Source organism: Pleurodeles waltl, chromosome 4_2 (assembly GCF_031143425.1).
Source record: "Pleurodeles waltl isolate 20211129_DDA chromosome 4_2, aPleWal1.hap1.20221129, whole genome shotgun sequence".
Taxonomy (NCBI): Eukaryota; Metazoa; Chordata; class Amphibia; order Caudata; family Salamandridae; genus Pleurodeles; species Pleurodeles waltl.
The window spans coordinates 827,094,035-827,117,627 of NC_090443.1; the positions used below are offsets into that span (position 1 = coordinate 827,094,035).

The 23,593-nt window shown below is 45.1% G+C and overlaps 1 protein-coding gene across 10 annotated transcripts in view; it reads left to right on the forward strand.

The window, feature by feature from the left end:
* Positions 1 to 23,593, forward strand: part of DOCK7 (dedicator of cytokinesis 7) — a 1,022,674-nt gene that overhangs the window by 386,637 nt on the left and 612,444 nt on the right. For all 10 annotated transcript variants that reach the window (XM_069232530.1, XM_069232531.1, XM_069232532.1 and 7 more), the window contains one exon: positions 7,283 to 7,445. In XM_069232530.1, the coding sequence (XP_069088631.1) occupies positions 7,283 to 7,445 (163 nt within the window). The remainder of the gene's footprint in view (positions 1 to 7,282; positions 7,446 to 23,593) is intronic.

Sequence of the window (23,593 nt, forward strand, 5' to 3'; positions counted from 1 at the left end):
GGTCGAGCCACAGCTATTCGGGGCACAGGTGCAGCAGACGCCCTTGGCCAAGAAGATGGCGCTATGGCAGAGGCTATTCAACAAGGTCAATGCTGTGGGAAACCATCCAGGCACCAGGGTTGACATCAGGAAGAGATAGAACCACCTGGCATTGTTGTGCAGCAGATCCCAGATTTCTGTGGTGTGTTTGGCGAGTGAGTGGTTGATGAGGGGTAAGGTGCGTTCCATGGCATCACGACACACCATCGTGGTACAGAAGACTGCCGGTGGTCCCCCACCTCCTCCCACCAAATACACTAACTGGGAGGAGAGGGTCTTGGCTATCCTGCACCCGGAGGGCCTCACTGGACTCCCTGTAGGACTGGACTCGGGTAAGTCAATTACAATACCCTAACAGTCACCACACCTGTAATGCATGTATCACCCCTCCCTCTCACCACCACCATGCCCCATCCCCCTACCCGGCCCACAACACCCAGACACTCCTATCCATGTTGCCTGCATGCCCATAACCCCCCATAAAATCACTATCCAGCCCCCTCTGCACAGTCACCAACCCATGCATATGATGTCAGGAGCACTACAACATCCAGAATGCACCACCACCACTCACTAAATGCATAAAAAAGAACACAAAGGGACCCTGCTTGCTACTACATGGGAATCTAACCACCAATTACTGGTGAGCAGTGCTGCAAGGGACAAGAAAGTGCAGGACACCCACATCTCTATTCTCTCACACACATGCACCACCACCAATGGCACCGGGACGGAGACGTCAAGGAGTGCCAGTCCTTCACCTGAAGACGAAGGCCCCGTTCAGGATAGGGCAGATGGATGTCTAGACACAGAGGAAATGCCTGGGCCATCCCACAGTCCTGGACACTCACCCTTCAGAAGCCCCACCCGGGACACCACTGACACCCCTACCACTTAGCCACCACCATCAGATGTGGCCCAACGCCCCCCCACACCAGTGTCTCTAGGCCATGGACTGGCTGCCCACATGTACAGAGGCCCGAGTCTCTACCCACTACCAGGCAGGATGATGAAGGGCCCAGTGCAAGTGGGACTGCCAGACCTGTGCAGGGGACACAATGGAAACAGCTCAGTGCTACCATGGCCTCCATTGCACTGGTGCTGCAGCGCCAGACCAACATCCAGCCTGAGTCCTTCATCCACCTGCAGGCCCCTCCCTCTAGCCAGGACACTGCCCTATCATCTACATCTTCAGCAGCTAGTGGACTGGTGGCACTGCCAGAGGACTCACAGGACATCAGCACACCTTCCCCTGCAGCCCAGGTACCCCCTCGCGACCGTGGCCTCAGACCCAGAGATCCTAGTGAAACACCAGCCAAGACCAAGACCACCACCAGAAAGTGACTCTGCCCCGAACTGTCTACTTTGTGTGCCACTGAGCTACCTTGTTGACATGCCACTGCCATTTCACCATCTTCCAGTGGCCCCATGGACTATACCCTGTGCTACCAGCAGCTGTGAAAATGTACCTGAGTATATTGTTCACCATGTGCCCACTCCCTTCCACTGTCTCGTCACTCATGTAGGTTTAATCTTCAAATAAATACACTTGTATACACAAAATATCTTTCCTGATTGAATATAAGCAATCAAATGTTAACGTGTATGTATTAGCCAGTGTTCATCATAATGCAGCATTTATTGCAGGAGAGGGACTAACAGACTGTAGTGTGTGAAGTATGTCACACTGTACATTCCATTGCTGTAACACACATCTGTCTCTTCATTCATAAGGTTGCCACATCACTGGTAAAGGACACCATAGCACGTAGTACATAAGTCACCCTGAAACAATGCAGTAAACCCATTTGCATAATAGAAAATGTACCTGAGAGTCACTGGAAGTATAGCTGGATTAGCTGGGTTCTGGAGTTGATGTTTTCCCCCTCTTCTTCTCCATTACTCTCATCCATCCTCAGAGGTGGCAGGGGTGGTTGGACAGCATTCTCCTCTCCCATAAGTGGGATAGCTTTCCTCACAGCCAAGTTGTGCAGCATGCAGCAGGCCACCACTATCTGACACACCTTGTCAGGGACATAGCACAGGGATCCTCCAGAGAGATGCAGGCAACTAAATCTTGCCTTCAGGAGTCCTAGGGTCTGCTCATTCACCATCCTGGTGCGACCATGTGCCTCATTACAATGGATGTCTGCATCTGTCCTGGGATTTCTCACAGGTTTCAGGAGCCATTGCATGTTTGGGTAGCCCGAATCCCCTAGAAACGTGGGTGAAAGAGCGTTAAAACACACACTTTCTATTTGCATCCTACCACCCTGTCAGGTATGTAACTATTACAGTGTCATACACACTCACCTATGAACCAAGCTCTGTCCCCCTGTGGTTGTCCCATTATGTGTGGCACACTGCTGTTTCTCAGGACAAGGGAATCATGGACTGATCCTGGGAACCTTGCATTGACATGAGAAATGGACTGATCAGCAGCACACGCCAATTGGACATTCATGGAGTGAAAGTTTTTACGATTTCTGAACACCTGTTCATTTACTCTTAGGGGTATGAGGGCTCTGTGGGTACCATCAATGGCACCTATCACATGGGGGCTATTTACAAAAGCATGGAATCCTGATTTGATGGTGGTGAGATCAACCCTTTGGGGAAACTGGGCATATTTTTGCAGGTGTTGCACAAATTAGTTAAAAAAAATTAGACAGGATGTGGCTGAACATTGGCTGAGATACACCGCCTGCCATGCCCACTGTCACTTGAAATGAACCTGTGGCAAAAAAATGTAGCACATATAGTACCTGCACAGTTGTAGGTGTGGCATGGGGATTCCTATAAGCTGTCATCAGAACAGGCTCCATTTGTGCACAGAGATCCAGGATTGTGGCTCGATTCAGGTAGTAATTGACGATGATGTGACGTTCCTCCATGGTGGCCAGATCTACCAGGGATCTGTAAACAAATGGGGCCCTTCCTCGCTACTTAGGTCTGTACCTATGGGGGAGGAAGAGAGACACATTGAGTTGGGACATACACTTCCATAACATGGTTCCACTAGTCATGTTGTACATGCAACACAATTGTCTCTCACACAGACACAAAGAATGTGGTAATCCTGTCCGGGTAATGTGTGGTGAGGTGTGTATGTTTTATTGCATCACAGTGTAGGCACAGCCTGATTCTATGAGGAGGACCAATAATCATAACAGTACTCGACGAAGGGGAGAGGGAATGGAGACATGGACTAGGACCCTGGCTAGACTATAAAGGCGTGGTAGATGCAAAATGGCAGTCCTCTGCCCTACAGATAGGGTAGTGTAGGAAGTGACCTCATTCCGCTGGCGTTAGAAGTCATGGTGGTAGGCGGTGTTCACCACCTTGCACCTGATCATCGGATAACATTGTTGTCAAATAGGAAGCAGGGCCAATCATGATCACCGCCAGCAGTGACGGTGCATACCGTTGCGGTATATACCGCCATTTTGCCATGCCCTTGCCACTTGACTCCTGTACTTCGAGTAGGGAAGAACTCCACTCTGTGTGCTGCTGTGTCCTGAATCTGGTCCTTGAGATGGCACGTGCTACATAGGAACGGGCCCCGGCCTTCATCACGGAGGAGCTGAAGAAGCTGGTGGACGGGGTCCTACCCCTGTATGCAAACCTGTATGGGCGACCAGATGCCCAGGTGAGTTGCTATTTGTCCTCCTTGAATGTGGCAGATGCTTGTAGGCATTTTTGTTGGCTGTATGAGTGCTTACCCGTAGTGTGTCTGGCAGTTTTTTGCTTGGCTATTGTCTATATGTATGTCTCCATGGGCTATGCCAGGTTGAACTGGCATGGCATATGTGTATGGGGCACCCACACTGACATCTGTTTCTTTACTCTGTGTATCCCATGCAGGTCAGGGCCCATCAGCAGAAAGGATTGTGGCAAGCCATCACCAAGGAAGTGCGGACCCTGGGGGTCTACAACCGGCGGAGCACCCACTGCAGGAAGCGGTGGGAGGACCTGAGGCGCTGGGCCCGGAAGACTGGAGAGGCCCAGCGGAGGACGGCCTCCCAAAGAGGGAGGAATGCCCGTTGGACTCTGATCACCCCCCCAATGGCTGGCATTCTGGTAGTGGCCTATCTGAAAGATTTGGATGGGTGCTTGAAGGCAGCACAACAGACACAAGGGGGTGAGTACCAACACTGTTGTGATGCTTCTATGATGAGTGTAGTTAGGTGCATTGTAGTGCCAGGCCCAGAGACAGGTGTGTCCCTGTAGTCCTGCCGCCCTCTACGTCTGTGAGATAGTGTCCTTAGGTAGATATGGCTGGGAATGTAGGCCTGTGAGGGGTCCCCTGTTAGGGCTATTGTTTTTAATGTAGCATCATGGATTTGCACATTTGTTGTCTTGGCATTGTCTCTCATTGTTTCTCATTGCAAAGTGTAGCAGAGTAGAGGGGCAGGATGGTAATTTAGTGTACTATGGGGTCATGCCTACGAGTCAGGGGCACATTCATATCATATATTGTGTCTGCCAAGGGTTAGTGCCTGAGATGGGTGGGAGTGTATGTGTCCCAACATGTATATTTTTCCTTGAATTTACATACTTCTTTCTTCTCCCCAGTGCTCTTGTGTCCTTTAGCATCAACTGGTGAGGGAGCTGAGGCACGGACGACTGGGGATGCTACAGCCCGTGGTACCCAGAAGGCAAAGTCCACCAACGCCAAGGGTACCAGTGGCTTGGAGAGCGAGGGGAGTACCATGGGTGAGGCAACTACCACTGGAGGTAATGACCTCCGATGGCAGCTCCCTGGTGGTGGCAGGCCCTACTGGGCCCACCAATTCTTTGCCTTCTTCCGCCGCCCCCCATACCATCACCGCCCTCCCAGTAGCTCCCCACCGAGTTGCCCGTGCCCACTCACCCAGGAGGGTGGGCGTCTCCTTCGCCCCAGGCACCTCTTCTCCTACCCCAGTCAGCCCTGCTGCCCTCATTGAGGCGGCTATTGACCTGAGAAATATCTCTGTAGGTCAGGCAACCATTTTGAAAGCCATCCATGGGGGGAGGCAGGGCGGGTGTAATTGTACCCTTTCCTCCCATGTGTCCTAGGCTGCAGTACTTACCGTCTTCGTCGGTGGTCCCGGTCCTGGAGAAATATGCCAAGGGGAAGCACTGGCATTATTTCTAACTCTCGCTCCATGTCGGCGTGTTCTGTGTGCCTCCAGTGAGTGTTTCCCTTTATATGGGTCGTTTCCGCCAAGCTTTGTGTGGCAGTGGTTCCCATCCCGGAACTGATGGCGGTGTGGTATTTCATTATATGATGGGTGGGTATGGGCCTTTCTGCCGGGCTGAAGATGGCCTTCGCCATCGTCGGCGGCGCTACCAAGATGGTGGTGAGTAAATGGGCTGTTTCTTATGTGCTTCAATATATGACAGTCTGGACTGCCAGCCTGTTGGCGGTAGTTACCGCGACCGCCGGCGGAGCGGTCTTTCTCACCAGGGTCATAATGACCTCCTTAGCCTTTGAAAATTTGTATCTTTACTTGTGTATATTGTATTTTTGTTGTTTTGGTCTTGTTTTACTCCGGTAAATATTGGCTATTGTACTAAACTGGTGTGTGGGTGTATATATGTGTGTGTGTGTGTGCAGGTGTGTGTGTGTGTTTGTTTCACACATTGCCTCTGAGATAAGCCAGACTGCTCGTGCCAAGTAACCAAAGAGGGTGTGCAGGGGTTATCTTAGCTGTGTGTCTACCTTACCCTGACTAGAGTGAGGGTCCCAACTTGTATAGGGTGCAAACCACTGCCAACTCGAGACACCATTTAGAACATGCAGGAATTCTGTGATCCACATTCATTTCATTCGCTTAGGTTTTTATCAATAAATATCTGATGAACTGCACTTACAAAAGGGCCTGTAACAAGGGATTTACTGCGCAAATTCTGATTTTTGTGGTCATCAAGCACTGATACTTGGAATAGTAGAGCAAACTTGTCCCTGGGAACAATATTGTCATGAGCATATCAGAGGGTGCACGGGTAATATTTGGATTAGAAATTGGGAGTAACATATCCGATTCTGTACACACAAAGGTGTGGCAGTCATTTTTATATTATTTTGTGTATGAGCGGTTTATTAGAGTTTCAGTTGGAGATTTAGTAAAGTCTAAATGCACATCCGATAATTTCGCTGCACGATGAATTGAGAAATCATTAAGGCATCCTTTCTTTGCGCTGTTTTCGAAAGTAAATGAAACATTGCTTTTTCTATACTCTATCATATACTGCTTATGTTAGGTTGTTGTGAAGAGTAAACATGGTAATGGTACAACTTATCACAGAACTGTCACAGTGACAATAAGTAAAGAAGTATTTTTAAATCCTGCCTTTTTGCAAGCTTGTAATACATTGATATGACTGAAACTTTATTATCTCTCTTCTGGTACAAAATTATAAGCGGTTTTGACATTACTACTTTACTGTAGTGAATTATTACAATGGAGTGGTAACATAGCAGTGCCTCCTGCCAAAAGGAAGCCTAAAAGTTCTTCCTAAGCAGGTGGCACAAAGTATCACCTACACAAAGGGAAAAGCTGGCATTTCAGATTACTTTTTGTTTAATTTATTTCTCTGGAATGCGAATTCTCATTAGGATACAGCTATCTATCATCTACTTACTGGGTGTAATCTCTAAGCCTAATGATAAATTTAAAGACTGAGCTAGTCGTGTGATTTTCAAGTGAGTTTTATGGTACAGAATACTTAGTAATATGCCAGTGGATTCCTGCCCCATTGTACTGAACTCCAGCAGTGACACATCTCACCCACTCATGCCTTCCTAATATAAGTTTAGTTATTGATGTCCTTGAAGCTGTTAGTACTGTTTTGCTTTTTGTTTGGCATATGTGTTGCAGGTCTATCTGCATATGTTTGTGTTGACATCTAAAGACTTATATCTTTTTCTTCAGAGAAGTGATAATACAGATATTGAAAGTGGAAAGAGAAAATGAGAATGGTGTGATAATATGTAATAAACAGTAAAGCAAAACTTGCTACGTGTCAAAATAATGTTGCTAGTCACTTCAACATATCATAACGTTACAAAGAAACTTTGCTTCTGTAATTTTTGTCTTGAAGTCACAAAGTCCATGGTCCCTTCCAGTATCTTAGTAGTGGTATATATTTTAAAAGAAATTGTTTGCACACGTGCATGCATGTTTGCGTGGGACGATGTCTTTAAAGAAAAAAAGAGGATAGATACACAGGCAATTCGCATGTTGTTTCTTTCATTTAGCCCAGTTGAAGTTGGATATTTCTCCGTGCCCTGAAAATCCCAGCTACTGCCTAACTCCTGAGTTACTGCAGGTTAAGGTTTATCCTGATACTAGAGTGAGACCAACGCGGGAAATCTTGGAGTTTCCTGCAAGGGATGTATATGTTCCAAATACAACTTACAGGTAAGATGGTACCTACATTTAAAGGTCATTTTGCCATTAAGAGATTTTTTAATATAATTTTGAGTCCTCTTGAATATGTTGAATAGGTTGCAGATGTTTTGAATGCATTGAAAGTAAGACATTTTCATTTGGGGAAAAAAGTCTGAAAGCTGCTGACCTCCTAGGTATTTTTTCTACATACTCATAGCTGTAAGTGAGGACATGGAATAACATATTTGAGACCCTGCTCCAGGCTTAAATCTCACTGTCTCACACACTTTATATGTCAAAATTGTGCTTAAATAATAAACCATGACTCCAACTAGTCTTCAGGTGTTGCCAGAAGATGATTCGTTACAGCCTTTGGAAGGTTACGTGAATAAAGCATGGTTCCACCAAACAAATATTTTAATATTTTGTGAGTGGTGAATGTCTCTTGCAAACATATTAATGAAAAATAAAACAATTGAATGTTGTGGTAGTGCTAGGTTTTGTGAATTTCTGTGTAAGAAATGTTACTCACATTTCTGCTACAGCATAATCCACTTGCTTTACTAATAAAATAAATGTGAAGGATATTTGTTGTGTTGGCTTACATGACTGTCTAAGTGTTTTGAATTTGAATTTCACCACATGTAATTGGAGCCCCCTTTCATTCTGAACAACTTTATCAGTGAGGCAAAACTAGTCTTGCTACAGAGATTAGTTACTCATGTTTACAGAGTGATTTACATCAACCAGATTTTTACTAACACGCAAACATATATTTTTTTAAATGAGATTCTCCAAAGGAGTTGGAGAGTCGCTCAGCAGCATTAACTTAATGCACAGACTCGATTTCATACATCCTGTTGTCATAGTCACATTATTCAGAGGATGCTCTGTACAGTCTTTCTGTGTGGTATTTCCGTCTTCGTTTCTTCTTGTCTTATAAAGGACTGCTTTAACACTGGTTGTAACAGCCATAGTTTAATTCCCAGTGCAGGTTAAAGTTAATTCAGCTGTTCTCCACTACCTGTTTTAAGTGCGATTTTTCCTGGTGACTTTTTTTAACTGCAGTTAGATCCTTATGGATTTTGTAAGGATCGGAAGGTTATGTCCTGCCAACTGTGTTGTGAGTGGAGGTCTCTGTTCTGAATTCAGTGTTCTTTTGCTGGGACGATCCATTTTAGGGATTTATGTGGTTGATAAAGTGTGGAGCTAGAACCTTAATGAGCTGGTGCCCCATTCAATCATGTTTGTGGTCTGTTCATTTATGCTTTCATTGTTGGACTTGATACAACCCACTGACACCACTTTAAACTGAGTTGCCTATATGAGCAGAGATTGGCCCTAATTTCTGCAGTTGTTAATTGTTGTCTGTTTACACATTATGTGTATTTCCTTTGGCCCCTGACACTCTTTGTAATTACTTAATACATTAACACTGCAATACAGGTAACTCATAATAGTATCGTTTGTCCAACCCCCTGATGCTGGCTTTGTCTGCTTCTGAGTACTAGCGCCATTAAGTAGGGCTTCTCACGAAATACAATGTCTAGTGAGTTCTAGGGAATCAGAAGAGGAGGAGTCTGATTCTTTCCTTATTGTATTGCAATTTTAGGCCCTGTAGATTTTCTAGCGGTGTTGTCATACAGTAGTGCACAATTCAGACTTCTGAAGAGATGTAATGTAAATATGTAAAGATGTAAATGGCATAATGCAACAAAGTTGACTTTAGTTTAGTTAAATAGACCTGAGCAACTTATATTTCTTTTTGTGAACTAAAAATGAAAAATTCTGCATCGAACTTGGTTAATTTAATGCAGTCAATTTAAAACAGTCCCAGAATGCCCAACATAGGACATAACCATTCCAGGGAATAAATACAGTACAAAAACTGAAAAAACGAACCATACAAAACTGTATTCAAATATAACAGAAAAGATGTGGCTATCACTGTGTAACTGATCGGTAAACAGGCATAAGCCCATTTTGTTCCCACTACAAAGGTGTGCCTGTCACTGTATCTGAGTATATTTTACAAGTTCACTTGCTTTTTCCTTGTGAGATACCCTTGGAAGGCCTGTCTGTAAGTCCTTTCCTGGTAGGCTACTGCAGTGACTAACGATGACTAGAAGCTGTTCCCTTAAAAGCTTTTCCAAAGTGTTCATCCTTCTTCTTTCTGACAAACTCAAAAAGCACAATTCCTTCCCTCAATCACAGCTCATCTTCTATCCCTGCATCCGCGTGCCCGGCAGGTATGAGCTCTGTCTTCTGGAATTCTGTTTCTTGTGTGAGTTCCACTGCCAGAAACAAGTCTTCCTTTCTTTAGTACTATCATTGGAATGCAGGGACTTTACGGATCATTGTTGCTCAACCATTGCGCTGTTCTCTTCTCGCACCTCCTCCACTGTCTGGCTCACACAGGAAACACCATTGAAGCGGCATGTCTCGTAGTAGATACTTTATTAATTTTGTAAAGGAATTACAGGATCGTCTTGTAGCACACAACAGTACCTTTTATACTCCATAAGGAACCATCCTCTCACCAGTTTCCTAAGGCACTCTACTTATACTTTCCTTTTTGCTCAAAGGGTCACTAATATCTTTCTTGACTTGTTGAGGCACATCACACTGAAGCTCACTCATCACCAGTGTGAAATAGGAAAAGGATGTAACAATCCAACCTCCTGGAAAGTTTCCACTTTTATTCTGGGAGCACCTTTCATTCAAATATAAACAAAAGCAACTTAACATGAACAAAGGGATTTGAGAACAGATGGCGTCCATCATGAATAGAACAATCAAGAGGGAAATCCTGTCCAGAAGGAAGATATCGGAGTGCTGAAAATTTTAAACATCCACACTAATCCCTTTTAGGCTTTGCTAGAGACAGCTGCCTTGAGTGATCCTCTTTCAGCCACTGATTTACTTTGGTCGGACCCCTTCTGCCAACGTTTGGAACACTGTCATTCAATTTTTGGATCAGACCAGCTGAGTATTGAAATCCAACTGTGAGCTAAAATATAGCAGGCACAGTATCCCTCTTTCCCAAGGAGAACTTGTCTTTGCTTTATTTTGATTATGAAGTAAATCATCAAGGAACTTGAGTGGAGGCACAATTCTACTCCTAAAAGTGTGCTCACACTCATGTTGAAGTTGCAGTAAGGTAGATTTTGCACATGAATCTGATTTGGCACATAGATATGATTTTTCTTTTGTGTGGTGCCACAATATATTTACTTAGTGCCTAACAGTGATTTTGCAACTAAAAGGGTTTTACACCAAGTTGATGATTTATAGTCCTAAATGTTTTCTACACTCACGCTGATATTTCTAAAAAGGTGATTCCCCACAACAGTGTACTATTATTCAAATCTGAAGTCATTCTGATTCACTTCTTTTTCACCTAATGTGACATCTTCTTACCACATTTCTTTCTGTGCAGAGCGATACCTTATGAGTTAATATTGCTTCTAACCTATAATCGATGTGCTTCTCATAATCTAATTATCCACCAGCCCCTCTGTCTTCCAAAAAACACCCTAAAGTACCACAAACATCAATTAATGGCAGCCAAACCCAGAAATATTAATCAGTGACAAACACCAGAGCTTCTTCTTTCTTTTAAAGTATGGTGTTTCATTTTTAGGGGGAAAAGCGCACTATCACAGGTTCTGACGACCAGTAATGTGATGTGTGTACCTCCCTGTATGAAAATAAAAACGCATGATCCATTCATTGGATATCAGGCTTCATATTTTCAAAACATTGTATGATGCCCTGAAAGCCTAAAATCTTCCACCAGTACTAGGAAGGTTAACATTGGCACCATGCATACCATCTCTACTGAGCACCACACCACAATCTCACTCTCCTCCACTGTTGCCGCAGCTCCTCAGTATCACACACACGCCCCTGTGAAACAAAACCAGTCAAAATAAGTGTAAGCCATGACCTGAAACAAAGCTACACTTACATGGACTGAAATGCTGTTAGCGACAAAATCCACAGCTGTGCCAGCATCTACCAACTTCCCTCAAAGTGTCAAACAACGTTGATACATAGGTACATTTTCTCATGTTAAAAATGGTATGGTAGCTCCTTTTTGGTTGGTATCTCCGTCTTGTTTTTTCTATTCAGCATGAGGTCAATCAGCTCCATAATTTCTGCATTCATGTTCAGTTGCCTCTGTGTGCATTTGGATAGGTTCTGACAGTTTCCTGGGTGTGGCTGAGGTGCTTACTGAATAAAGAGGACAACTTTCCAGGAGCCTGGTGTTGTTGCATCCTTTGTTTAACTTACCAAGTGATGGATAGGTACACACTTTTAACTATATATGTGAAGTGGCAACTGACGTATCATATTTGCTTGATCCTGGATTCAGAATCAGCTTTGCATCAGGTCCAATTGCATGAATATTCGAAAGAGTTAACTTTTAGAGAGTAATGACACCAGCAGGAGGTTTTGAAATGTCTATATTGAGTATGGAGAACGACCCCTGGCAGGCCTCACCAACTCTGGCTCCTAAATGCCATCTAGAACTCCCAAGTACCAAACCTCTAAGAGAAGCCTGGGGGACTAGAATACTACATAACACATTCCCCCTTTTACATAATACAAATTAAAAGGAATACCCTTTAACTTTATACAACACTCAAGACACATGAACCCCAAAAAATACAAGTCAAATGTTGCATATTGCCAGTTTAAAGCAAATACAATACAGTTGCAAAAATCAAGAGATAAGTATGTAGTGCCATTATCCACACACAAACTCCTCCAATCTCTTAGGTCTTCTTTTAATACTTTTAACACACTCATCCCTTCTACAATTGACTTTGTCCATTCCTTTTTTCTCACTTCCACAGTCACCATTCCATGTCCGACTTTCTGTCTCACTGCGCAGTCACTTTTCTCAGATTCCACCCTTTTCTATCAGGCAGTTTAATCAATTTCATCATGTTCCCCTCTTCATCAACCACTTCCTTAGGATTTGACCGTTTCTAAGCCCTTTCTTTGGAATTCCACTTACTCTCACCCATCCCCCTTTTTCAGCTTTTCTGTTATTTCTCCTCACTTTAGCATTATGCCTCAATGCATAACGATCTTGATACTTCTTCACTCTTAACATATAGAGTACTCATATCAATCTTTTGTACGTCCACTCTTTCAATCTAAGCTGATGCCACTCCTTTTCATGGTACTGTTCTGTACATTAACACAAATGGGGCTTTCCCAGTGACAGAATGGGGGTGAAGTTCTATACTTCCTTAACATGTTCTTCTCTTATTATCGCCAACAAAACCCCCCACTTACTCCCAACTGAATAGTCTCTCCCGAGTCCCAGTTAAACCGTTCAACCAGACCATTCTCCTGGGGATGATATAATGCTGTCCTATAATTTTTTATTAAGAAATTATTCAGATGCCTCAGAAACAAACTGTAGACCATTGTCAGAGACAATTATCCATGGACAACCTTCTCCTCTGAATATGTTTTCACAAAAAGAAATCACATTCAAACTCCACTTAAGGCCCCTTAGAATAATAATCCACCATTACCATGGCATGTCAACCATTCTAACCCAGACAGTCGAATTACCCACAAATATCTGTAGCCACTCTTTCCCATGCTCGCTAAGAAAATGCTGCAGCTACAATAGTGGTTTCCAACCATACATGAGACTTGTTGTTACAAGTGCACAGCACACAATTGCGAGCAAATATCTCAATGTTTGTCCATTCCTGGCTACCAAAAATCCAGATAGGCTTTCCTTTTCATGGCTGACATTCCACCATGCCCATCGTGCAACAAAATCAACAATTTCTGTTGTAAATTGGTTGGAACTACAAACCTCCCAGTTCTTCTGACAATTCTATTCACACAAACAGTTCATTCCAGACATTCTTGAATTCAAGAATATTCCCTTCCATTTTTTCTAAACATCTTTCTGTACTCTAATATTTCTATTAGTTTTTATAACTCTTCATCTTCCAACATTGTATTCCTTTTCACTAAAGGAACCTCTACACATACTTCTGCCACCACTGATTTTTCTTCATCACAAGCATCATTGTTTAACGGTAAGTGTGATAGACAGTCCACTTTGATGTTTTTAGAACCAGTGACCTACTTAATTGAAATTGTGTATTCTTGAAGACGGTAAAACCATTTGGCAATTCTATTAGCTTTACCTGCACTCTTGGTAGAGAACAAGTCTATCAACAGCCTGTGATCAGTGCACAATTCAAACTGTGTTAACCACTCAAAGGTTCTGAAATGTTGCACACACCACCAGCATGCCAGCTGTCCTCTTCTCAATGCCTTAATAAGTATTCTCAACTTCCTTTAGAGTGTGGAAAGCAAAAGCGACCACCCTCTCCTGTCCTTCACTCACTTTCACCAAAACTGCTCCCAAACCACACTTGCTTGCATCAGTCACCACAATGGTGTCATCATTAGGATCAGAAGGCTACAGCACCACCTCTTCAACATTCGCCTGTTTCACAACATCAAACACATGCTGAAAGGAAGCACTCCACTGAAATTTCACACCTTTTTTCACTAATGCACGCAACTTGTGAACTTTTTCAGTAAATTGATCATCAAACTTGGAGTAATACTCCATCAGTCCTAAGAAGGACCGAAGTTGATCCTTATCTGTTCGATAAGGTGTTTTTTGTATGGCTTCCTCCAAACTGAGTTTTCATTTCATTTTCTCATAAGACAATGGGTGACCTAAATATTCTAAATCTTCGACTTCAACTTTACATTTTTCAATTTCCAGAGAAAGTCCTGCTCGTTCCATCTTTTCCAAAACCTTTCCTAATACTGCTTAATATTGTTGCTTGTCTGCTTCCCACACCAATACAATGTTCTGAGAAACCATAACATTGGACAAACCCTTCAATAGAGGAAGCAGATGCTAGCCCAAATGGCATATAGATAAAGCGATATGCTCCCTCTGGTGTTACATATGAAGTGAGAAGTTGAGTTTCAGGTTGCAGTCGAATCTGATGATATGTGCTTGACAAGTCCAAGGTAGTTAAGCATTTGGCACCTCTCACTCTCATCAACATTTCATTACTATGCGGAAAAGGGTGCCTATCCACCCAGATACTAGCATTTAGATCTTGAAGATCTACACACATGTGGATCTTCTCATTGGCCTTCTTTGCTAAAAGAATTGGACTCAACCACTTCGAAGACTCAATAGGTTCAATCACTTCATTTTCACATGACCGATTCAGCTCCATTCTTAGTGGTTTGTGTAAAGCCAATGAAACATTTTGTACTTCGTGCACCATTGGTTGTGCTTGTTCCTTTAACACTATGCAATGTTGGAACTTTTTTAGGCAACCTACTTTATCGGCAAATACCATGAGAAACCAATTTACCAATCCTTTTTCTACAGTAAGCTAAACTTGTTCAGGATGATTGGAATATAATGCCATACCCAGCAATGTTTTACCTTTCTCAACAACATAAAGTGTCCCATACGTCATCCTATTCTGGTACTCCAGGCTAGCATCAAATAACCTGTTACTGGTAACTTATTGCCACAATACAGTCCTTAAGGTTCCACATCAGTAGGCTCTAATTTGAATGTATTTAATCTTTTCCAAACAGATTTATCAATCGAAGAAACACACAAACACAAACTTCTGTACCACTTACTGTCGCCACACACTTGGGAAGACATTTTTAATTCTTTTTTATTAGAAATACAAACAAAACAAGTGTGTACTACAGTCTCAGCCATCATATTGGTCAAAATATAATTAATCATCACCAGTGCCAACCCTCCTGACCTCCCAAGACCCTCCATCAAAGTCTCTCCCCTCCCATACCCCAACCGTCGCCCCACCCAATATTTACAGAGTGCTGTATTCCTCGGGTTTCTCCAGTGTCACTACTGTATACAGCCCTGCCTTGTGGGAGTTCCACTTCCCCCAGACCTTGTGCCATTTTTTTGGGGCAGACCCTGCCTTCATAAATCACTTTCTCTGCCAACATACACCAGTCTATATCACGTTTCCAGTCCTCTACTTTGGGTGTGTCGGGGGCCTTCCATGACTGTGCGATATTACACTTTGACCACTATTAAGTCTAACTTCATCCATATGTGATTCATGCTGACAGGATCCACATCACCCTTTATATTTAGAACACACCATTTGAGCTGAGGCTCTATGGTGCTTCCACATACTACGTTTAGACAGGATACTACTGCAGACCAGAATCTCTGTGTCATTGGACAGTCCCATAACATATGATATAATGACCCTTGCTGGCCACATTTTAGGGAACTCAAAGGCGAGGCTCCCCTGCCCATTTTGGCAAGTGTTGTGCAGGCATAATAACTCCTGTGAAGTGCTCTCACCTGCTCTAATTGGAACCTTGCTCACATTCCTACCTCCCTAGGAGTTTCTAAGGCCTCTTGCCATTCCTCTTCATCCAACTCCCCTACATCCTGTACCCAGCGTGTTCTCAGGTCTTTACATACATCTGGTAGGTTATTAAGTATTTTACAATATGTGAGAGATGTTGCCTTTCTAGGTAAACGTTTGAGTAATAGTTTTATCTTCTAGTGGGTAAGACTCGTTGGGTGGTGGGGGGGGTTTCTCCCCTCTGGGCAATACTTTATTGAGTGCATGTCTGATTTGAAGGTAATGATACATCTCTGTTGACTAGAACTCCACCTGGAGGTTCACGAAAGGAAGAATGCCCCCCTCCACCCACAGGTCCCCTACTTTGTGAGGCCAATAAGATCCCATTTATAAAATCCAGGTTTGTGTTGCCTGTGTGCCCAGCGTTGCGGTTTCCCACAAGGGGGTGCTCTGTGTGATGACGTTATTCCACCCCAACACCCTCAGCGTTTCATGCCAGAGGGTTAAGGTAAGCCCAGTCGGAACTGGGAATGTTTGCGGTCCTCGTCCACCATACAGGGTTCGGAGGGCCCTTCCTGGCTGCATTGCTTCCCTGTCCATGCATTACGCTGGCTCCGATTCCGGCAAGAAGGTCCACTGAATAATAGTCGTGAGTTGGGCCGCTCGATAATAGTTGTGTATGTCCGGGAGGGCTATGCCCCCGTCATGCCAGCTTCTTGTGAGTTTGGCTACCTCTATCCGGGCCGGTCCTCCATCCCACAGGAATGTACGTATTTCCTGGTCAATGGCTTGAAAGTGTGAGGCTGGGACCTGATACGGGGTGTTGTGAAGTATATAGAGGAACTGTGCTAGGGCCGTCAATTTGAACAAAGCTGCCCTTCCCAGAAGTCACAATGGTAAGGATCGCCATTGCTCAACATCTCCCCTAAGCTGTCGCATTGGGGGTTCTAAATTCTGAGTATAGAAGCTAGTGGGCATTCCAGTTATAGAGATACCCAGGTATCGGATTCCTTCAGTGGCAATCCGGGCGCCACAGGCAATCGGAAGACGTGGGGCCGGGACATATAGTATATAAATCACTGACTTGTCCCAGTTAATAGTGTAATTGACAGAAGAGCGTAAGAATGTGCATTATCCTGCCCAGCGAAGAATTTGGCTCCGAAATATAGAGCAGAATATCGTCGGCATATAATGATATCCTGTCTTCCTATCCCTCCCACATTTGCAAGCCTCTAAGCAGCGGTTCACCACGTATCCACTTGGCCAGTGCCATCGCAAAGATCAAGGGGGATAGTGGGCACTTCTGTTGTGTACCTCACTGGGGATGTACATTGGTTGACGACCACTTGTGCCAGGGGCTCGGTATACAGGAGACGCACCCAGGCTGTAAATTTTGGTCCAATCCTAAAATTTTCAAAGGATTTCAAAGAGGTAGGTCCAATCTATGGTGCCAATGGCCATCCTCGCATCAAGCAAAAAAACTAGTGCTGCCTCTCTTATTCTGTGTATCCTACCTATGACCCCATGTAGGCATCTCAGGTTCAGGGCAGTACTTTGACCTGGCATAAAGCCGGATTAGTCTGGTTGTATCAAGGAGAAGATCACCTTGACCAAACTTGTGGCCAGTATTTTAGCTAAAATTTTGACTTCGGCATTAAGAAGCAAAATAGGCCTAAACGAGGCACATTTCTCAGGTGGTTTGCCCTCTTTGGGTATGACCACTATGCTGGTGATTCGCTGATCCTAGGGCAAAAGACGCTTGTCCCTACTTTCAAGATACATCGCCAGTAGATGTGGCGCAACGGTAGACGCTTTAATTTTATATAATTCCATGCATATCCCATTAGGTTACACAACTTTGACCGAGGCCAGGTCTCTTATCGCTTGCATTATTTTGTCCTGTGTTATGTCGTGCTCTAATAGTTCTTTATTTTGGCAGTTGAGAATCGGCAAATTGATATCTGATAGTAATTCCCGGATGTCAATGGCAGAGGCCAATGTGGTTTTGGAGTTCAGGGCAGTGTAGTATTCAGCAAATGCCTCCACTACCAATCGCCCTCCTGCACCCAAACCCCACAATGAATCTCAATCTCAGGGACCCATCTACTGTTTCTCTCTTTTCTTTCCAGCCAAGCAAGCAATTTACCCACACTATCTCCCACGCTGCATGGCCCAATGGTGTGTGCGGGCTGCTTCTATCGTGGTGTCTCTGTATTCCTGTTTTTTTTAGCGCCAGCTGGTGTGTCCTGTCTACTTGGCCTAGGTCCCTTAGTCACATCTCTAGGTCTCTAATTTCTTTCTCTAGTGCCTCTGCACACGCATTTGCATCTTTCTTATGCCCTGTTATCGCTGAGACTCCTTGCTCCTTTATGACTGCCTTGTAAGCCTCCCATAATGTCTGTGAGGATTCGATAGACACCACATTTTCTTTGTAGTAGCTTCTGGTTTCCCTGATAAAGTTAGCGCGGATCTGCTGTACTTTTAGATACCATGGACTAATCCCTAGCCTTCATTGTCCTGATGGAGCCTGATTTCCGTACAGTGCCCAGATTAGTGAGTGATCTGATTATTTCTTGTGCCAAATGCCTAATTTCTTTATAGTAACCGAACTGATGAGGGAAGGTAAGGATCTAGTCAATTCTTTAGAGGATTCCATGGGCCCCTGAGAGAAATGTGTATTGTGGCTGCATTAAGTCTGCCAGTGAGTGGTGGGGTCGGGCCACTTAGCGATGTGGCCATCTATCTTGTAGCTCACAGTGTGACCCATTGAAATCCCCCCCCTCTCATAAGGAGGTCGCCATCTGGCAATTTTAAGAAGGGTACTAAGTTCTGCGTATGGTTCTGCGTGTAGGTGCAGTGGAATATACACTGCAGCGTGGTTTCACTCCATGCCATCTGGCAATTTTAAGAAGGGTACTAAGTTCTGCGTATGCATCTGCATGTAGGTGCAGTGGAATATACACTGCAGCGTGGTTTCACTCCATGTCCCAGTGAGCGCTGCATATCTGCCATGTCTGTCTACTCATGTGCTTTTGATCGTAAAGGGCCAGGACTTGCGCAGTAGGATGCCCACTCCTTGAGAGCCTGAGGTGTATCCTGCATGTGCTGCCATTCTATACCCCCCTCGATCTAAAGCTTGAAATGTGTTTCAACATAGATGTGTCTCCTGCAGGAGAACAATGTCAGGGGCTTGCCGTTTTAGGTATTTCAACACCACTCCCCTCTTTATCTTGTCCCCAAGCCCATTTATATTCCAGGAGAGCAGCTTAGTATCCACAGCTCCTAATATCATTGTCCCAGGTTAATGCAAACTTGGGCACAGTTATCCCAGGGTAATCTAGGGGCAGCGCAATCTGCTGGTCAGAATGTATTATCCTCGGCATTCTGAGTCTTAGTGGCATCCAACATTTGCTTATCGTACCAGATACTTGTTCAAATAATCGACTAACAATTCAACCTAAACATACCCCCCTCCCTGCCTCCCTGCATTATGAGCCTAAAACTACCCACTTCCCCAATGCTGAAGAGCGCCTGTCGCCATACCCAACATGTTAAAGTTTACTTTTGGGGCAGTTGTCGCCTGAGACATTCACCCCCTAGGCTTCATCCATATCTGCAAAGGTTTGCGACATTACTGTTATTATTAGTGTTATTGTTAGGCACTGTTGTATGGCAACATGGTCCTGCGTCGCTGTGTTCCCCGACAGTGACAAAACTGAGATGTCCGGTAGTTTGCAGTTTCCCTCCAACCGCTCTCTACGTCTACTGCGGGAACAGAATGATCCTAGTCGTCTCTCATTTGGTCATATATTCTGTTTAGTAGTCGGCCGTTAGGCAGGACCAAAATGTTCTTCCCTATCTGGTCCTCCTGGGTGCCCTCCCTGGGTCCTCGCCTCGTTTCCTCTCCTCTCTGGCTCTGCCGTCCTGGCTTGCTCTTTTCTGCGGTTTCCCCGCCGTTAGCCAGCCCTCAAGCCATGCCCAGCTTTAGTCGGAGACTCAAAGAACCATGTTTTTCCATTTGCCACTATTCTGAGTTTGGCAGGAAAGATCGTTGAGTATTAAATTTCTCGTTCTCGTAATGCCTTTTTAACTTCCAGAAAATCCCGCCTCTGTTGTTGCACCTGGAGTCTAAAATCTGGGGAAAAAGTTATCTTTGCATTTTTGTACAGGACCGAGGGGGGGCAGCTCTTGCCATTTGCAAGATCAAGAGTCTATCCCTGAAATTAAAGAATCTCGCAATAATGTGGCGAGGTGGCGCTCCGGGCCGGGGTGTCCACCCGGGCGGGCACCCAGTGGGCTCGCCCCCGCGGAGAAGAATTTGGATAGCCCTTTAGGTTGCAGTTCCTTAAGGATGAGTTCTTCGATGAAGATATCCACTGCAGGTCCCTCGGACCTCTCCGGGATTCCGACAATTCGTATATTGTTTCTTCTTGATCTGCCTTCATAGTCCTCTAACCTGGCCTGCATGGTGGTGGTGAGAACCTGAAGTTCATTAACTTGAGTCTTTAGACTGGCATTGTCTTCTGTGAGAGTGGAAGTGGAATCCTCGACTTCCTTCACCCGTGAGTACATATTGTGTAGGTCTGCTCGCAGGAGGCCCACCTCCGTTGTTACCGAGTTGATTTGTGACTCTAGGGATGTATGAACTACTTTTATGGCCTCCATCACATCATGGATTGTGGGGGACCCCTCCTCCGTCGCTGTCTGCGTCTGTGCCGGCATTCTCCGGTCAGGGGGCCCTTCTGCATCTACGCGTCCTTGTTGTATGGCATATTTGTCGAGCTTAGTGTGTTGCACTGCTTTTCCTCCACGTCCCCCTGTAATCATGTCCCTGAGCCAAGTCGTGCTGTGCGGCCAACCTTTTTTTTTTTTAATCATCTCGGGGTTGCCGTTCAGTATTCGCCGCCGCCACCTGCCCAGGGGATCATACAAGCCCATCAGCGGCCTGTTGTTTTTTTCTCCAGGCAGCCCCTCTCCTGTACTGGAACTGTCAGCACTTCGTCCAGCTTTGCGCGTTTCAGAGCCTGCGCTCCATCACTTTGTGAGTGATGGTTCTGGCTTTGTCATGTGGTTTAGTCTGTGTTGGCTGGCCAAAGACAGGGACTCGAGTGCCCCAGGGAGCGACCTTTCATGCTCCAGATCTTGCCCCAGTACCTCCAGTCTCACTCTCCTTCCAACGACTCAACCACTGATCCCTGGGGGCCTCCTTCGTTACTTTGACCCTGCTGCCACAGTGTATGCTCACTCCTCTGCAGGGCGACTCAGCGGTGGGGGCCTCCCTTCTCACCACTCCCTGGATGGGAGCACTGAAGCAGTCTGCTGGGGGAAGACGCGGCCGCCGCGCCACCAGGAGCCAGTCCTCCGTCTCTCACACAGGGGGCTCCAGGGACCCACCACCCCCAGCTAGAGTGGGCACATCCGGCACATTTCTTCCTCTCACCGCGGCCTCACCTTCACGCCGCCGTTGCGGCTTGGATTGTCATCTCTGGGTCGGCAGTCTTCTCGACTCCCTCCTCTGATAGTATCCTGGGGTCCCCAAGGTAGACTCTCGGTGGGCCCTTCATCTCCGCTGCGGCCCTCGCATTCTTCGCTGCCACTTGTCCTTACTCAAAGCCGCTGCCGGCCATCTCAACACTCCCCGCGTCCAGATCTCTTCCGCTGGGCCTACTGCTTCTCTTCCTGCGTTGATGCCATCAGGTGGGCAGGGTCCCAGCCTCGGTCTTGCCTTTTTCTTTTTGGGGAAACAACTGTCACATCTCAGCAGGCCTGGACAGTGCACGGGGTCAGATCCTTACGTCGCTAGGCCGCAGCGCCTCAGTACTTTCCTTGCTTATCGTCCACATCTACAACATCATGATCTGAACCCTGTCTGTCTCTTTAAAATATTTGCTTTAGTTCCTTAACCAAATTCACATCATGTTTGTCTGTAGAACTACTCTCCGTCTTACACACTCTGGAAAAATCTCCCAAACTTTTACACTTGTAACATCTAGCTTTGGAAGCTCGACAAACATCTGATTCAGCAGTGTGATTTAAACTACCATACCTGAAACACTTTTTCCTTTTGTCATCTTCTTGTGGTTTAGTAGAATTCTTATAATCAAACTCTTTGGATTTGTGCACAACATTTACATCACATGCTTCAATTTGCTCAGATTTACCTTTGAAGTACTTCACACTAAGTTATTTAACATAGGAGAGGTATTCTCCATATGTCTTGCTATGTTAAGATTTTTCTCTGAAGAAGGATCCTTCAAACCTAGTAGCTGGTACTATCTGTACTGCTATGTTTCCTCCAAAATGCAAAAATGTCCCTGTTACATTGTCACAATGGCATGATCACCCAAAATTCTAGAGTAGCACGCTGGAGTTCCTGTCAACCTCTCTCTTACAATCACATGTAAAACTCCCTTATGCAACACACTCCCTCAAGAATTGATCCTGTTAACTGACTTCCTTCAACAACGAACATCCAGCTTATAGATCTATTCTTTCTGCTTCATTCCACCAATACAAAGCATTTCCTGTTAATGACTCACTCCTCTTCCCAGCTGACAAATATGTATCTGTGAAGACAAACGCCAGTAGATGTCAGTATGCCAAACTGACATAGGGGCTATGCTGGCTTCCATGTAAACAATGAAGGGAAACTCTATACCTCAGAGTCAGTGAAAGCAGATATCTCTGACCCCCAAACAAGCGACTACAGGTAAGCATTTCAGCGGGGCCTCCCGGCTAAGATTTTAGATGGCTTTTTGTATTCTTAAACCCGTGGTGTACTGCATCATGGAAAACAGTTAGGCCAGCAGCTCTTCTAGGCAAGCGCGACTGGAACATTTGATCGCGTCAAGATCACGCAATCTTCACACAATAATTTGCTGCCCCAGACTCACAAACAAAAAATAACACATAATTTGACAGCCTGTCAGCTGACACTGATATTTCTCTGTAATCCCCGGTCCGCTACCATGGATCAGCGATTTTGCAGCTCTCTGCCAATCCTGCTTGTCTTCCATCTGGCCGTCTCTCTATAACGACCGTAGCCAGACAGTGGAAAAATCCAGGTGCCACTGTTTTTTCACTGCTGCGCTACACCTCTGGCGCATCCCACCCTCATCGCCAGTTTTACAAAGTGACAACGCCAGCAGGAGGTGTTGAAATGTCTTTTAGTACGGAGTACGACCCCTGGCCGACCTCTCCAACTCCCAACTGCCATCTAAAACCCCTAGTCACCAAACGTCTAAGAGAAGCCTTGGTAAAAGAATACTACACAGCATTAACATCTTTTGTTACGCCTCTGAGAGAGTATATGTTTAAAAGGATGCTCTTTGCATTTGTTCTGATACCTTCTGTTTTACAGAGGACGATGTTGTCCATATCTAGGGAGGTCCCTGGAGCTTTGTATTATCAGGATGTCTTGCGGTTGTAGCGGCTCTGCTGCTGCACGACTTAGAACCTCTGTACTTTGCCAGTTCCCGTGGTTCCCGGGGCTCTGATGATGCCACAGAAAAACCCGGAACAGAAGGGTGTGAGTTTCACTCCCCTGAGGCCTCCTTTCCTTGTACTCCCGTGCTCCTAGCTGCTGCTCCTTGCTCCTCCACCTCCAAAATGGTAATCACCTGGGTTTGCAGGTTCCTTTTAAAGCTGCTCAGCAGCTACTCCACTTCAGGTTTTTGTTCTCTTTTCTTTTCCTTTTCCAACCTTGCTGCTTCTTCTTTTGTTCCTTCCTGACTTTCCTAATTCTTTGTGTTTGTTGTAACTTGAGGATTATAAAGGCTTCAGTATGGTTGGAGG